Genomic DNA, 17,429 nt, shown 5'->3' on the forward strand with positions numbered 1-17,429 from the left:
ACCTCGATGTCTCCCTCAAACCTCTCTCTCCCTCAAACCCCTCTCTCCCTCAAACCTCGCTGTCCCTCAAACCTCGAGGTCTCTCCCTCAAACCTAGCGGTCCCTCACCAACATCCATTCTGTGCAGTGGAGCTCGCGCCTGTCGTGACCTGTCTGCCATCTCGAGGAAGTGTATCTACTGTGCGCCTTAGGTCATCGTACCGGTAAGTCCCCATATTCATGGTCCAAACATGCTCACATGGGACAGTAAACAATTATTTAACGTTTGCTTAGGGCACATCTTCTGTGCTCCATTGGTTTTGGTTTTGGTTTGTTGCTTGACCTGAGAAGTCATGTGATTGCTTCTGTTTATGTCTCTAGTTCAATGATGCTCAATTTTTGGGCTTAGCTTCCTCAGCTTGTTTGACGTTATCTTTTACCACTTTTCTCTCTTGTAATTAAGAAACATTTTACTGATTCTACATGAATCTGTGCACATGTTGAACTAGACAAATACTTAGCTGATTTGATTTCTCACTAATCTCTTCATTCATATTATACACCTTTCTTAACCCTTTTCATTATGCTCTTTTCACTCTTGAGGAACATTATCACAACCTTTTGTCTGCAAGAGGGTGCAATGGTATCACTGTCAAACAGGATGGCAACTCTGGAAAAGGTTTTTATTTTTTTATTTTCAATTTTAATAATTCTGTCATTTGTTTATGTTCCATAAAGCTGTTAAATTTATATATACTTCATTCAAATTGTTTCAAGAGTTTAATCTTTATACTCTAATTGCCTACTAACTAACTTTGGTATGACTTTCAAGAAAGATATTCTAAAAGTCCTCTGTAACTCTTATTGTAGATTGAATGAGAATGTAAAAATCCTCTATTACTCTTCTTTTAATATGTATTATAGTATGTGTTTTTTCTGCAATTGGAGAACTGCAGGTTTATATGCAGACATGGACTTCAAAGAGGGGGAACTGGTTCTGAAGGACCCCATGCTTGTAGGAGCTCAACATCCCCTCAACAAGGTTTGTTTTTATTTTCACAGTTTTTGTTCTTGTGTAGCCATATTAAAAGCTTTCTGCTCCTTTCTCTTATATTCTACCTTGTTTCGCAGATTGATTGTTTGGTGTGTAGCTTCTGCTTTCGTTTTGTTGGTTCCATAGAACTTCAATAGGCTGCAAGAATCGCAGAAAATGTCACACTTAGTCAGAATGAGAAGAACAAGATAAATTCTGCTCGATATTCTGCAATGATGGCTCCAATAGTTATGGGAAGATCATACCTGCACTTAAAGAGAAAGGAATCAAGAGAGTGATTTCCCGAAGGGATTGGCCTCATGAAGTCAAATGTAAAGTTCTTCCCGAAGGGATTGGCCTCATCAAGAGAGTGTCTTTGGGTTTAGGATAATCAGATGAAAGATTGTCCTTATTACGATGATGACAAAGAATGTATCAAAGATCTCAAACGAGATACTAATTACTGTGAAATCTCTCTAGGATAGGTAAGATTATATATGTTACGTATGTTTTTCTTTTTTTTGGATGTTTTATAATCAGTGAAAAAATAAGATGTGTGTTGTACTTATATCTCTGCAGAATAATCAAAGTACCGAATTTATTTGCTGTGGATTTTTTGAACAAAATTAAATCTCGACGCTCTGAAATCTTTTGCAAGCTAACTCCTAATCTTGCATGTTACACGACCTAAAAATAATCCCAGGCCCACAATATCTCAATTTCAAACTCCCAGAATTCTAAATGAGTCACAACCCATAACTCAACCTTCATGGGAATCCTTCACCTTCTGAGTTGTATTGAGGAGACTCTTTTCCCTTTTCTTCCCGTGCCACACACCTATTCTTGATTATCTTACTTTTAATTTCCTTTTTAGTTAAGTATTTCAGTTTTGAACCATCAAGTATTGGGTGCTCGGTATGTAAAAGAAGTGGAAGATTTGCTCAATAAGTCTGCAGTATGGAGGAAAAGCTTTCCCAATGAAACAAAGGGTGACTCTTATGGTATAGTTAATAGAGTAGTGTCCTCCTCTCCTGGCCCCTTGCGCTGCAGGTAGGTGGCTCTTCTAGCCCATGTAATCTTCTGTTGTTATAAGTAGAAATTATTGTATGGTGTGAGACTATATCTCATGTAACATGTGATTTCATTTTTTTAATTTACAAGAAGAAAAGTTAATAACGTGTTATATAAAGATTGACAGACACCACATGAGTTCACTTACAATAGTAGCTGCTTCTTATGGGGCGGGGTAACAATTTTGTTTTGAAAAATAGGTATTATTCTCTTTTTATATTATTTCAAGTGTTAAAGCATACGCATAATCTGTTTGTCATTAGTATTTTTTCAATAATTAATAACTCCTAAAGAATTGTATCCTTTTATTTATTTTGGAAGAAAAACAAAATTTACTTAACAAAAAGACAGTGAAAAAATAATTCAGTTTTATAGTATTTTAGAAGGTGGTTGATTGACCCTTCTATATGTGAATGAAAAAACTTTCATCCACAAGTTAAGAATATATATGTGATAAAGTTACATTCCCTAAAGGTCTAAATGATTTTAAACTCAATGAAGATGAAGATTCATACAAGAAAAATATTCTATACGGACAAACAAAAACTATTACGAGAAGCTGAAAGTTTGGAGATAAGTGTATAATAAACTTTATCCTCGGGACATTTTTGGTGTCAACTTTCAGAGTCAACTTTGAGGAGTCAACAAGTAATACTTACAAATTCAATGTACGTAGCAGAAGTTATACCTACAATTGCCAATTGTATGTAAAAACTGTATAATAATAATAAAAATCTTCTAGCTACGCTATATATATACGTGTTACCCATTCAATGATACCAGTCTTTACTTTGACATTACTTCCAAATTAAAATAAATGGGGCCCAAGTGTAAAATAAATTATGCACAACAAATCTCAAAAACTTGGAAAAAATTTCTTATGCTTGGTAAAAACATATAGAAATGAAAGGAAAATAAATTCTGTTATTTCACATACATTAGTGAGCAAAGGAAGGAGAAGGCAAGAGAGATAAAAGCCTCCTTTTAGCTGAAATTCTTCTCAAGAAAGACTTTGAAAGCATCTTTCCTTACATGGAATCAAGCCCAAGAAACAAAATTCTCTTGGTACTGCAAGGAACATTGCATGTTATTGAATATTATAAATAGGCAAAGTATTGAAATCCGTTGAAAACCTGTTATTGAATAAAGGGCTGTTGGAATCAGAACCTCCTCTTTTGTAAGTTTTCCTGATTTTGATGAGTGTTGATAGACAAATTTCAGAGACAACAATGCAACCACAACTTGAGATATCTAAATTTCAAAAGCGCCATAGTTCACTATTAGCAATGCTGGATAGGAAAAGTGAGATTGCAGTTCCAGATAAAAAAAATACTATGAAAAACAGATTAAAATTGATACATGTGTTTCTCTCATACCCAGCAAAGCCAGATCAAACGATTCTCAAGGGTCTCAGTCTTGATATTAAAACTTCTAAAACAGTTGCATTAGTGGCACAAAGTGGTTGGGGAGCATCCACTATGATTGGTTTAATGAAACATTATATGGCACCATGAAGAGATCCATATCCATGCACAATTGTGGCATAAAGGAATGTCGTCTCAGAACCTCTTTAGTGGAATCAGAATCTGTTTTGTAAGTTTTCTTCATTTTGATGGGTACAGGTACACAAATTTCAGAGACAATAAGCAAAATTTCTGAGATGTCTAAATTGTAAAAGAGCCATTAGTTCACTATTAGCAATACTAGATAGGAGAAGTGTGATTGCACTTCCAGATAAAAATATAAATATATTATGAAAAACAGATTAAAACTTATACATGTGTTTTTCTCATACCCGACAAGGCCAGATCAAATGACGATTCTCAATGGCCTCAGTCTTGATATTGAAGCTGAAAAAACAGTTGCATTTGTGGCACAAAGTGGCTGGGGAACATCCACCATGATTGGTTTAATGAAACATTTTATGGCCTCATGAAACATTTTTTCTCAGCCAGTTTGACCTGTCATTTTGCCTTGGTGAGTCAGGACTCAAGAGCCAGGCCTCATTATCGGAACTATACTTGACAATATTGTGTATAGGAAAAATGCATCAGAAGATGAAGTTAGAAAGGCATATAAGAAAGGTAACAACAATGATGTTGTTATGCCATTAATACAACCTGTAAGAATTGTTTACTGTTGCGTGTTGTTGTATTAGATCATACCAAATACTCTTATTTATAATGAAGGAAGTTTACAAAATAAGGAAACAAAATAATGAGTAACAATGGAAATAATCCTATACTAAACTGCTTTAATTAAAACATATCAAATCATATCTTTAACACTCCCGGGAGGGTATATGTCATAGGAACCAAGTTTGTTAAAATGTGGTAAGCCCAACAGAAACGAAAGACAGTTCCGGTTGTGTGGTTGCGCCGAATAAATCTCAGCAGCAACCAATGAAGGCCTATATTGGCGACGGGTATTGTTCACCTATGAATAAAGCACACCCTAAGACGGAAGGAGGCGGTTCCAGTGTGATGTGTCGCGTGTCGTGTGCACGAACTTCTCTCACCGAAAAGGGGCCCTACATGGGATCTTCACGAAACCATCTTCGAAAAGGTCGCGAGAAAATCTTAAACAGGTCACTGGAAAGAGACGAAGCCAATGGTGTGGTTGAACCGGAGATCAAAGTACTCAGAGGCGAACATGGACATATTTGTAATTGGTAATAGCAGCAAAACTATCAGAAGCCATGAGAAACAAGCCAAACACGAGATGTGGGTCAGCCAAAAAGATGCAAACTGAGCCAAACGAAGCCAAAACAGGTTCGCTGGAGAAGAAGCACGACGAGGAAGTTGTTGGAGGATGAGTTGTGTGATAAACAATGTCATGCGTTGAAACGGTGCAGGTGCATGAGCTTCATGCAATGGAGTGTGGCGGCGCATGCAACGGCGAAAGGATTCGTGGAGGCGCTTTTAATCGAAGGGTCACACCGGTGAGATGGCAACACAGTGGTAGTGTAAGTGCAAGCGCGCTCACAACATGCACGTTACTGTTTACGCGAAAGGAATGTTGTGGCGAAAAGGAGAAACATGTGAAAGAAGATCATCAAAAAAGGTGTGGCAAGTGAAAAGTTCCACTAGAATGTGAAAATAGGTCGCTGGAGGAAGTAGGACGACAAGTAGAGTACAATCCCCGGAGGAGCACCATTTTCATCATTCTCTCAACCTTGCTCTGATACCATATACCAATTGTTTACCGTTGTGTTTTTATATTAGACTCCATGAAATACTCTTATTTATAATAAACGAAGTTTACAAAATAAGAAAACAAAATAATGAATAATAATAAAAATAATCTCATACTAAACAGTTGTAATTAAAACATATCAAATCATATCTTTGACACAACCCATATAAAAATTAAGCATGGATTAATAAAGAGTCAACCTAGAGACCCATGTTTCCAACTTCAGTTTCATTAGAACAAAATAAAAATAAAATAAACACTTTTAAATAGAACATGCATCTTTGGTGGGTTAGAATTGCCATTGGTTGGAGTGTGATTCAAAGTTGGCTCTTCAAGCTTTCAAGAATGCAAATATTGTTCCTGGGAATATAGAAATAGGTGGAATGTCTTTTAATAATACTGTGACTAGATGACTTATGGTGAATTAACGAAGAGGTGCCAACATAGTTGGAATGTCTTTTTCTGTTTTGAGGTTTTGCTAGCTATGTATGTTAAAAAAAATCCACAATTGAAAAGAATCATATAAGAAAAAAAAAAGTAGAGAGATTAAAGAAGTCAACCCATAGAAAAAAAAGTAGAGAGATTAAAGAAGCCAACCCATACATTCAGTCTGAAAGATAATGAGATAACATATAAAATATGTCAACAACAATATACTTTCAACTAACCTTAGAACGTTAGAACAAAAAAGGTTGAATTTTTTACTGTAAGAATAAGAAAGAACTCTCAGTCAGTCCTAGTCCTCTCTCCCTTTTTGGGCGTCTCCCAGTGACCTTGCCACCGTTCGAGAGCAGGTCCAGGCTTCACGTGACACTGGTGGTTCTAATAATCTTTCTCTCCAGCCATGATTGTTGACCAAGAATTATTCTCGTCGTTCTTGATCTGACCAGGAGGATCCTGCTGTAGCATGCGCCTAGGCAGAGATTCTCCTACGCTCCTTCCACTCTTCTTGGGGCCTCGGATTTTCTGCCTATTCCTAGCAGATGCTAACCTGCAAACCTTGCTAGGCACCTGATGGAAAAAGCCAAAGGCCATAAAATGAAAAAAGTTACCAAGTCACCATTAATGGGTACGATGTCAGGTGAAACTTAGGAGTCTCCCTCTATTGGTTTGTCTGGTTACATTGCTGGAGGCCAAGACACTCCATCTGCTTGTCTGGCTTCACAGGAAAATACCGCACCCCAGGTGCTCGATAAAAAGCCTTGGTCATTTTCTGCATCAACAAGAGTTCCAGCACACCAGGTGTTTGTTAAAATGTCTGGTTGTCCCACAGGTACTGAAACATCCCCAGATGACTCCTGCACTCTCGGAGAAGAAGACTCATCTACAGAAGAAAACACCTCTCCTTCTAGTGGCTCTGATTTTAATCCTTAAGTTGGCAAAGGAGAGGCTTCGATGCCTTGGATTAATTTGTTCAAAGACAACAGAAAGCCTTCCAAGGGATTTGACCTGAAATTTTCTTCTCCATCTTCTGAAGATGTAGTGTTGCTTGATGAAGATGATTTTCAGCACCTGGAAAAGGTGTGGGGACACAGTCTTATAGGCTATGTAGTAGGCCGTTTCCCAGGAAAAAAAGCCCTGCTGGAATGCTGTCAGAAATGGGGCGTAAAGTTCTCATATTCTACCCATGAAAACGGTTGGCTTGTATTCAAATTCGATTCAGATGATATGAATCATGTGTTATCTGCAAGCCCCTACTTCATCTTCCAAAGGCCCCTTTTGCTAAAAGTCATGCCTCTTTTCTTCGATTTTGCTAATGAGGAACTGAGCAAAATACCAGTCTGGGTTAAACTCCGGAACCTTCCCCTAGAGTTATGGAATCCCCAAGCTCTAGGAAAAAATTTGTCCAAGATAGGTTCCCCCATACGTACAGACCGCCTCACTGCCTTTAAGGGATCTATTTCCTTTGCTAGAGCATTGGTGGAAGTTGATGCCTCCTTAGATCTTATCGAAGAGGTCCACTGTAAACTTCCCACCGGTTAGACCTTCATCCAGAAGATTGAATACGAGAACAGACCATCCTTTTATACCCACTACAAAATGATTATGCATTGATTAGCAAAGTGCTAAGTTGCTTCTGTAGTTAAGCAAGATAACAAAACAACCACATCAGAAGGGCCTACAGCAGGTTCACCCTCTGTTCAGTCTCAAGATGCCGAGGTGGTAGCTTTTACAGAGACCAATCCTAATAATCCCTTTGGGAAATCCAAGGAAGACCAGGTTGGACTGTCCACTCAACCTTGCATGATGCAACCACAAGCAACTGATAATATTCCTGCTCTCCAAACTCCTTTTGATATTTCTGGAGTTGAGAATTCCAAAAGTTCTTTGAATCAGGACTCAACAGGGATCTCTTAGTAAGTAGATTCAGTTAGAGTCGGAGAAAGGAGCTTCTCACAAAATAAGAAACCGTATTGGGGAGGTTCCTTCTCGTCCAAACCAATGATCATCGCTTCTTGGAACATCATAGGCTTTAATTTGCCTCTGAAGCATCATGCGATGCAAAATTCCTTCATAACAAGGGAGTTAATGTGATGGTTATTCTGGAAACAAAGTTGAATACTATATCAGTGGAGGACACCATGAAAAGAAAGTTTTGAGATTGGAATTTCTCTCACAACTTCGCTTCTCACAATGCTGGTCGGATTCTCATCCTTTGGAAATTTGATAAAGTTACTCTATCGGTCTTGCAATCCTTTGCTCAGTTGATTCACTGCTCCATTTTCTGTAAAGTAACAGGCAAGCAGTTCCAAGTATCCTACATATATAGTCTCCACTCAGTGATGGCTATAAGGTCTCTGTGAATTAACTTGAGCAACATTAGTGCTTTTTTGAATTGCCCCTGGCTCCTTATAGGAGATTTCAACAGTATCCTCTCTCCCAAGGATCGGTTCAATGGCGTTGACATTAGTGCTTATGAGATGCAAGATTTTGTTGACTGTTATTCTGAGCTTGGGCTGGGGAACCTTAACAGTCATAGGTCCATGTATACTCGGACTAATGGTAGAGTTTGGAGCAAACTGGACCGGGCCCTTTGCAATCAGCTCTGGCTCAACTCCTTTGAAAACTCTTCTTGTGAAGTGGTGGGTTTTGAATCAATTTCCGACCACGCTCCTTTAGTGGTGACCACGAAGGTGTTGGTGCCCAAAGGTAATTCCCCCTTTAAATTCAATAATGCAATTGTAGATCACCCAAATTTTCTGAGCATTGTTTCAGATGGCAGGAGTCATCAAGTTCCTGGATGTTGCATGTTTAAAGTTTGCAAGAGACTGAAAACTCTTAAATCTCCTTTGAAGCTTCTCTTTAAACAAGAATTCAGTCACATTGCTAACCGGGTGGAACAAGCTGAAGCCGAATATAGTAGATTGCTTAATTCCCTCCAGTAGAATCCTCTTGATTCATCCCTTCTCATGCAGGTTAACCATACAAGAGGTCAGGTTATCCTGCTCAGGAAAGCAGAGTCAAGGAATGTAGCTCAGCTCATCAAAAACAGGTACCTTTTGCAAGCAGACAAGTGTTCCAAGTTTTTCCACGCTTTAATTAAGCATAACATGCACAATCGTTTTATCACTGCAATAAATTTGGATAGCGTTCAAAGCACATCCTCTCAATCCAAAATTGCTAATGCCCTTCTCAATCATTTCAAGGCTTTATTTAGTGCTCAGGAGCTGCATCATCCTGCCTCTTTAGCAGTCTACAACTCGGGTCCTAAAATTCCCATTGATTGCTTTGCCTTTTTACTTAGCCCCATCACTAAGCAAGATGTCTGGAATGTTATTTTAAGGATGGACAACAATAAAGCATCGGTGAATGATGGCTACAATGCCTTATTCTTTAAGAAGGTTTGGAACATCATAGGGGATGACATTTTTGCTGTTGTTAATGAGTTCTTTATGTCAGGCAAACTACTAAAACAAATCAATCATGCTCTTATTGCTCTCATTCCAAAGTCTGACCAAGCATCCCAAGTGAACCATTTTAGACCGATCTCTTGTTACAATTTGATGTACAAGATTATCTCTAAGATTTTGGCCAATCGAATAGCCCCAATGCTAGAGCATATTATTGGTGCATCCCAATCTGCGTTTCTAAAGAATAGGAAAATGATGGACAACATTTTCCTTGTTCAAGAGCTCCTTCGCAAATATGTTCGCAAGAGAATTTCTCCTAGATGCCTCTTGAAGATTGATTTACATAAGGCATACGATTACATTTCTTGGGAGTTCCTGGATTGGATGCTTAAGTTTGTGAGTTTCCCAGCTCAGTTTTGTTCCTGGATTATGGAATGTATCACTACCACTTCCTTTAGTGTGGTGGTCAATGGATCCATATATGATCATTTCAAAGGTCAACGTGGATTAAGGCAAGGGGATCCTCTTTCCCCTTACCTCTTTGTTCTCTATCTGGAATATTTTTCCCGTGATCCTCAAAGTCTCAAGGATAACATCAACTTTCAGTTTCACCCAACCTGTGTTGTTGTTCAACTTTCACACTTGGCCTTCGCAGATGATATTATGCTCCTATCCAAAGGAGACTTGCCTTCTGTTTCAGCAATATTTGCCAAGCTCCATCACTTTTGTAATATTTTGGGGCTATCTATCAGGACCAACAAGTCACCCATCTACTCAGCGGGAGTGGACCAAGATTTAGTTTGGACTGCTTCCCTTTTAGATACTTGGGTGTTCCCCTTTTATCTTCCAGACTCAATGTCTGCCACTATGCTCCCCTGCTTTCTCAGATTACAAGCCTTATTCAGGGTTGAAACAGTAAAACTCTCCTATGCATGGAAGGTGGAGCTAATTAGAGCTGTCATTCAGGGAATTGTCAACTTTTGGATTTGTATCTTTCCTTTACCTCAATCCGTTCTAGACCGTATCAATGCTTCCTGCCACAACTTTCTTTGGGGCAAAGCTGAGGTGGGTAAAAACAAGCCCTTAGTAGCTTGCTCTGATATCTGTTCCCCCAAGAAAGAGGGGGGGGGGGGTTGGGTCTCTTCAACCTAAAAGACTGGAACCTTGCTCTCCTTTCCCGTATTCTTTGGAACTTTCATTCAAAAAAGAACTCTCTTTAGGTCCGATGGGTCCACCATAATTACTTTAAAGGAGGCAATGTTTGGGACTTCATTAGTTTAGCTTCATATGCAATTTTGATTAAGAAGATCATACACATCAGGGACATTATTACCATCAAAGAAGGCAATGTGGAGGCTGCCAAGCAAACTCTCAACTTTGGAGTAGCAATGAGCAGTTGCTTGCTGGGAGGGCTTATGACTACATCAGAGGGGCCAAGCCTGCTGTCAATTGGAATTCTGTTGTTTGGAATCCTGCCATTCCTCCCAAGATGTCTTTTATCTTATGGCTTGCTATCAAGAACCGTCTTCTCACTTTAGACCGAGCTGCTTTCTTGAACAAGGGTTTACTCTGTCCTTTATGCAGAACTGATGCAGAATCCCATGCTCATTTGTTCTTTTCCTGCAAAATCTCCCTCTGAGTCAAGGCCAATATTCGTGATTGGATTCCTCTGCACAGGCAAACGATTTCATTATAAAGCACTATCAATTCCCTCATTCGTGGTAGAGCCACCTCTGGTACTTAGGGCAAATTTCGGTGCTTGACTTTGGCAACTACAGTTTACTGCACCTGGATGTCTAGGAACCTTTTACTTTTTGAGAATTCACCTTTTTCTGTAATTGATGTAATTAACAAGATCAAATTCCTTGTTTATAGGCATTCGCACCTGTTGCATCTTTCTTAGGATCATGCTTAGGGGGTTTTAGGCATAGGCCATTCTTGTGTTAGGATGTCTATTGTTTTGCTTGCTGTGGGGTATGCCCCGTTTACACTGTAATCTTTCTGGTTTAATATAATTTACATTCTTCCCAAAAAAAAAGGTTGAATATACCTTCACATTCATCAACCAAAAGGACAATAGAAACAAAATTTAAGTATATTATAGAGAATTTACATGTAGAGTTGCATAGACATAAGAAATCAGGTTTTATAATGATTGTTTTATTAAGAAAATTAGAAAACTAAGAGACCAAGCAATCTGCAACAGGTTTTCATGTTCAGCTTCTTAATACACAATATATCAAAAACTAAACAGATAATGATGAAGAAGAATTTGCTCTAATCACAGACTTCCTCTTTTGTCATTTTATCTACCAATGCATGAAAAAATAGGTGTCAACTCCCTCCTCATGTGATTAGTATCCTGCATAAAAACACAGAAACAAAAAACAATATAGAAGAAACATTTAAAACAATAAAAAACTAAAAAAATAGAGAAATAAAAAAAGATCAAAACAAACTAACCAAAGGATCCTTGTAACCAATATAGCACAATGGAACACAAAATGGAAGCCATGATGTAAATACATAAAACTAAATTAACAAAACCTCTCTGAGGAAAAATAAACAATAGTTAAATGAGAGAGAGAATGAAAAGAAAAATTCAGAAAATGGCACAAGGAGGAAAATGAAAACAAAGGAATAAAAGGAAGAGAATGCACCTTTGATGAAATGAATGTATGTATTAAAGGAAATAAAGGAGAGTTGTGAGGATCATGGGGTATCAGTGTGTGAGGGCTTCTCCTATGCATGAAGCCACTGCACCTCCGCTCCATCATCATTTAATGAAAACTCCTTAAAAGACATGAAACCTAAATTTTGTTGGTGAATAGAAAGAAAAAGTGCATTAACAGAAAATAGAGGAGGAAGGGAGAAAGAATAAGGCGGAAACAGATGGAAAAAGTGAAAAGAAGAAGGAATGAAATATCACCCATCTTATTCTCCTTACACTGTGTGGTCAACTGTTCACCGTGACATTTTCAAAAATCAGTAATCATAGTAATTTTGAGAATAATAACTTTGATGATCGAAAATGATGGGAACAGCAAGCTAGGGTTCAATGAAGGTGGGGTTTTCTTTAAAAAAAATCTTAGGAAAAATATAGAGAGGATAATGAGAAAGGATCAAAGAGTAGAAAAGGATGGTAATGAACGGTGTAACAATGTTTCAATAAGATTTTGGGAAGGAATTTTGAGAGATTGAGAACCATGGAATAGATGACTGAAAGATTGACCCTATGTCTGGTGGAGAGGAAAGAAAATGTGGGGGAAATAAAATTTTGAAATTTAAATTGGAGGGAAAGTGGAAGGAAAGAAAATTTTAAATTTTTGTTTCTTGAAATCAACTTTGCTTCAAATTATCCTTTCATTTTCTCTTCAACCAAACAAAGAAAAAGACATTGTTATGCATGTTTTATTTCCTCTCAATTTTCTTTCCTTCCACTTTCACTTCTTCCAAACGGCTCCTGAGAGTCATTCCGAAGGATGGAAGGGAAAGGAAGGAGGGAAAAGTAAAAAAGGGAGTGAGAGAGGGAGTGGGAGATCAAAGGAGGAAGTGAGAGAAGGGTTTGTGTAAGTGGGATAGGTAGATGAGTGGGAAATTGGTGATGTGAGGAAGCAACACATGTATTTTTTCGGGGAAAAACTTTCTTAGGATAGACAGATATAAGGCACTAGAATTCAGGGTGTGTTTGGATTAGTGTTGAAACTATGTTGAACAGAGAAATTGCTCGTTCCAATGCAAAATTTTAAAAGCAACTATATTGTAGCTTTCATCTGAAAGTACGTTGGCCTTGAATGCAACTGCCTCCTAAACACACACTCAATCTTCTACTTTCACAGCACACTCTTGTGTGTGTCACTCAATCATCTACTTTCACAGCACACTTGTGTGTGTGTGTATACTTTATGAAACAGGGTTTCGGTCGGATACAACCACCAAATTCAGAGGAAGGAGTAACTTGTCCTCAAGTCAAAGTACAGGTTACTCATGCAACTCGGAGGAGTGATAAAATAAAAAAGCCGTTTGGGACATAGCCCAGAAAATTAATTTGACACTTCAACTTAGAACCAATAAATAGGCTCATGTCAGAAATTTGCAAAGACTGCAAAAAGATCACCACTGAAGTAATCATTGTCTACCAAACAGACCAACTAGTAGCTGCCCCCCACCTGTGACAAACAGAAGAATTATCAAAATCTAGCATCTAGCTGAAAAGAGAAGTAAAAAAATAATGCACTGCCATCATATACAGTATTTCCTTTTATAAGGCAGTGTGCAAGGTTTTACAGGACCATAGATTTAGAAACCAACCTCTTCAACCAATTTCCTGGATGCATCACCCTCAGGGTCAAGCTTGCTCATCCTCTTGACCAAATTTCAAATGCCTCATCCTTCCACACATTGAAGCTGACAGGATCTACAATGGTTGGTTGTATTTTTTATTTTTTTTGTCCTAGGTCAAAGACCAAGGGTGTCCTCTAACCCACTGAATCAAAGACTAATCTTGCTCGCGGTGTGTGGCTGCTGCTGGCCCAAGGGAGTTTTGCACATAGTGAAAATCAAACACGAGTTCTCCCGCTAAATAGATCTTTTCCACTCATGTGAACGCAAGGGGACCTTACACCACTGCACCAACCATTTGGGTTCAATGGTTGGTTGTACTAACATCAGCTTGACCCACATTAGATTTCCAGCTCCCTTCTTTATTCACAGCCATATAAGTTAAAGACGTTCGATCCTTGCATTTATCAACAAGAGCATCCAGCTTTTCCTTAGATCAGGAGAACTCTACATATGCCTTCTGATAAACATAGCCATCAGGTCCACCACAACCTATGCCATATATCAAAACAAAGGATTTTATTAATGTATCACATACCCACCAATATGTACAAGACGCCAATATCCTCAGTCATAAAATGTACTGGACATTCTCCTCAGGAAAATCTCAATATATATGTTCTGTATCCCTATATTGTTTTCAGTACTCTTCAATCTTCATTTTTCGTTTTACAAGAAATTATAGTCAGCATAAAGTGTTATAGCCACATCTAACTCAAGGCTCCTGATCCAAAAATTGTCCTAATCAGCTTAAAAGTAGTTTAGTCAATAAACAATTTGAATTGATATATAAGACACCAGATCAGTGATATATGTATAATAGGTTAAAAAGGTCATGTATCAGATTCGACATAAAGTAACTTTTACCAACAAAAAACAAGGAAAAAGAAATTGGAAATAAAACAGAACTATATTTGCCCACGTGTGGTTGTATGCAGAATTGTGGCACCTTACTAACATGTTATCCATTAGCACAGCATCAGGTTTAGCAAACCAAACCAGCATGCACAAACCAACAAGAAACATGGAAAAAAATATTGATAGGAAATTTAAAAAATAGAACTACAGAAACAAATAACAATTAAAAAGGCTGCATTCCATACTTTGAATTTATATTTGCTTCTATTGAATTCCTTATATAATCCAGTCACATGCTTCAATATTCAGTAATTAAAGACAAGGCACAAATCAGACAGCCAGTGCTAAGGGTTAACATGCCTACAATATTTCAAACATTGACTCAGACAGTTGAAACCTTCAATCCATGCCATTGAGTGTTGATTTAAGTGTCACAACAATGTTTCAACAGTCTCTATCTCAAATGTCAATTCAGGAATGCCGATGAAGCTATTTCCAGGCAATGGTTTCTGAACTCTCCTTTGCTGCATTGATCTTCTTTCTTCGCTCATTTCATTCCATTGACCGGCACTTGCATACATGTTTGCTAGAAGAACATAATCACTGCTATGGTCCGGTTCTAATTCCAACAGATGTTTCCTTACCTTCTCACCAAGTTCGACGTGTCCTTGAAGTCGACACGCAGCTAACAAAGTCCTCCATACAACTGCATTGCACTCTATTGGCATGTTCTTTATCAAATTGTATGCATCCTCAACTAAACCAGCTCGACCCAAAAGGTCCACCACGCACCCATAGTGCTTTATTGTGGGTTGGATGTTATAGTCCCTGCCCATAATATCAATACATCGTCTACTTTCATCAACCAATCCTCCATGGCTACAAGCACTTAACACCCCCAAGAACGTAACATCATTCGGTCTCTCCACATTCTGTTGTAACATCTTCGCGAAAAGTGTTAACGCCTCTTCTCCATTACCGTGCGATGCAAGCCCAAGAATCATGACATTCCACGAAATCACATTCTTCCCTTTCATACCGCTAAACACATGGTACGCTTCTTCCACTGCTCCACACTTTGCATACATGTCAATTAGGGAATTAGAGACAGATGTACTCTCGCCAAGCTTGGCATGTTGTTGTATGAGAGAAGAATGAATTCGCCTCCCAAAGTCCAGGGCTCCTATTGCACCACATGCTGAGAGGGTCACACCCAGAGTGGCATCGTCTGGCTGCACTCCACTCTGCAGCATTCTGCGAAACAGATGGAGAGCTTGTTTATAGTTTCGACAATGCACATGACAGTCTATGATAGAGTTCCAAGCCACTAAATCTGCATTTGGGATTTCCTCGAACAGGTGGTGTGCAGTTTCTATGTCCTTCACCATTCCATACATGTGCATCAGAGAGTTTCTTACGTAAGTATGAGAATCGAGTCCGAGTTTAAGGATGGTGCAATGCAGTTGCTTTCCAAATTTAAGTGAACATTCCAATCCAGCAATGATTTTAAGCACGAAAGAGAACGTGAAAGTGTCAGCTGGCACGTCACCATTTCCCTGCATTCTCCTGTACAAATGAATGGCCATATATGGTTGGTGAGTCTTCCCAAATCCCCTGATCATGGTGTTCCACATAAACGCATCGGGTTTATCGATTCTGTCAAAAACCCTCAGAGCGTAATTCATGTCTCCCTGCCCCGAAACCGCGCAAAACTCAATGATCTTTCCCACCACAAGCGGGGTCTTGCCGAACCCACTCTGGACTACACGAGCGTGCATCTCCTTCAAATGCTTCATGCTCGAACACTGCTTGAAAAGGGTCAAAACACTTTGTTGGGCCTTCCAAAACGCTGCTTCTTTGGGGCTCATTACAAAATCCTTTCTCTTTTCTTTTCAGTGCATTCCACATAACTCCCGGAGCAAAATACTTTTGGAAGCTATATTGTGGATCATCCCTCTGAATTTACATCCAGTTATTACTGAGTTTGATTGCACATATGTTGTTGATCACTCTGTATGTGGATTCTCTTATTCACAAAAGCAAAACATATATATCAGTGATTAATCAAACCTTTTTTATTAGGTGACAACTGACAAGCGTATCATAATGAAAATGAGTCGTTTAGTTTTACAAAGACCAATCATTTCGGTCCAATCCTGTTTTATTTCTTTTATTTCAGTCTAAATGGAATAAATCTTGGCTGTAACATGTAAGAAATAAAACAATATATAGATAAAATTGAGGTTGGAATCAAAATTACGAATTTTAAAAAATTAAATGACTTAATGCGTCTACTTTATAATGGAGAGATCAAGATTGGATACTTTTTCTTTGTATGTTTATGCAACAGTCGGATATTTCATTCCTGGATTACAAAATGTCTAAGAACCAGAATATCCGGACTTTTTTTTAAGAAAAAAAAGTGGTTTAGAAAAATATATATAAAAATATTTTGTTTTTTAAAAAATAAATGTAAATATACAGGAGTGATATTATCATCACTATTATATATATTTTATTGTAATTGTTATTTCAAAGTTAAACAGAAAAAACATATAATTCATCATGTCTCAATTTAAATCCTTCAGAAAACAGAAAACAAAATAAAACATCTATATATTAATAATCACATGAAGCATAATCATATTGGGAAAAAAAAAATCTCGCACACATGCATCGCTAGAGTCAAAATCTAATGTTGAAATAAAATAAACTAAGGTGGTTTGTGATTTTGTTGAGCACACAACTTGGTATCCAGCGGCAAACATCAACTTGATGTGTAAGGAAAACACAAAACCGTGGACTCTAGTCTCGGCCTCAGCCAAGTACCGATAGGGGATAATTGTTTTTTTATTATTTATAATTTATCATTTAGAGTAAATTTTAAATTAATATCTTGTTCAGGACAAGATGTTACGAGTTTTTGTTGAAAGTTTTAACACCTGATATAATTTTTTTAAAATATTAAAGTTATAAAAAGGATTATGATTTCAATTTTTTTAAATACAACTTTAAAGTTGTAAGAATTTTTTTTATGACTTCAGTAAAGTAAATTACTTTTTTAAATCATAAATAATTTCATGATTTTAATTTTTTTAAAT

General features: G+C 37.8%; 1 protein-coding gene and 1 long non-coding RNA gene across 4 annotated transcripts; one reads left to right on the forward strand and one right to left on the reverse strand.

Annotated features, from left to right (window-relative positions):
* The first annotated feature begins 589 nt into the window (after window positions 1-589).
* On the forward strand, window positions 590-1,367 carry LOC102668438 (uncharacterized). Its single transcript, XR_417507.4, has 3 exons — window positions 590-658; window positions 936-1,021; window positions 1,111-1,367. It is a non-coding gene; the product is annotated as an uncharacterized lncRNA (long non-coding RNA).
* An 11,498-nt stretch (window positions 1,368-12,865) lies between these two features.
* LOC102668656 (pentatricopeptide repeat-containing protein At4g21065) lies at window positions 12,866-16,499 on the reverse strand. 3 transcript variants are annotated; one of them, XM_041007896.1, is made up of 3 exons: window positions 14,726-16,499; window positions 13,441-13,962; window positions 12,866-13,298 (listed from the first exon to the last, which is right to left on the reverse strand). In XM_041007896.1, exon 1 carries the CDS (start codon window positions 16,194-16,196, stop codon window positions 14,760-14,762), a length of 1,437 nt encoding a protein of 478 aa, XP_040863830.1. In that variant the 5' UTR covers window positions 16,197-16,499; the 3' UTR covers window positions 12,866-13,298; window positions 13,441-13,962; window positions 14,726-14,759. The 3 variants fall into 3 exon arrangements, with proteins under 3 accessions (XP_040863830.1, XP_006593839.1, XP_006593838.1); XM_006593776.4 differs by having other exon boundaries at window positions 14,693-16,498; XM_006593775.4 differs by having other exon boundaries at window positions 14,574-16,497.
* Window positions 16,500-17,429: the final 930 nt, after the last annotated feature.

This window comes from Glycine max, chromosome 13 (genome assembly GCF_000004515.6).
Source record: "Glycine max cultivar Williams 82 chromosome 13, Glycine_max_v4.0, whole genome shotgun sequence".
NCBI classification, from domain to species: domain Eukaryota; kingdom Viridiplantae; phylum Streptophyta; class Magnoliopsida; order Fabales; family Fabaceae; genus Glycine; species Glycine max.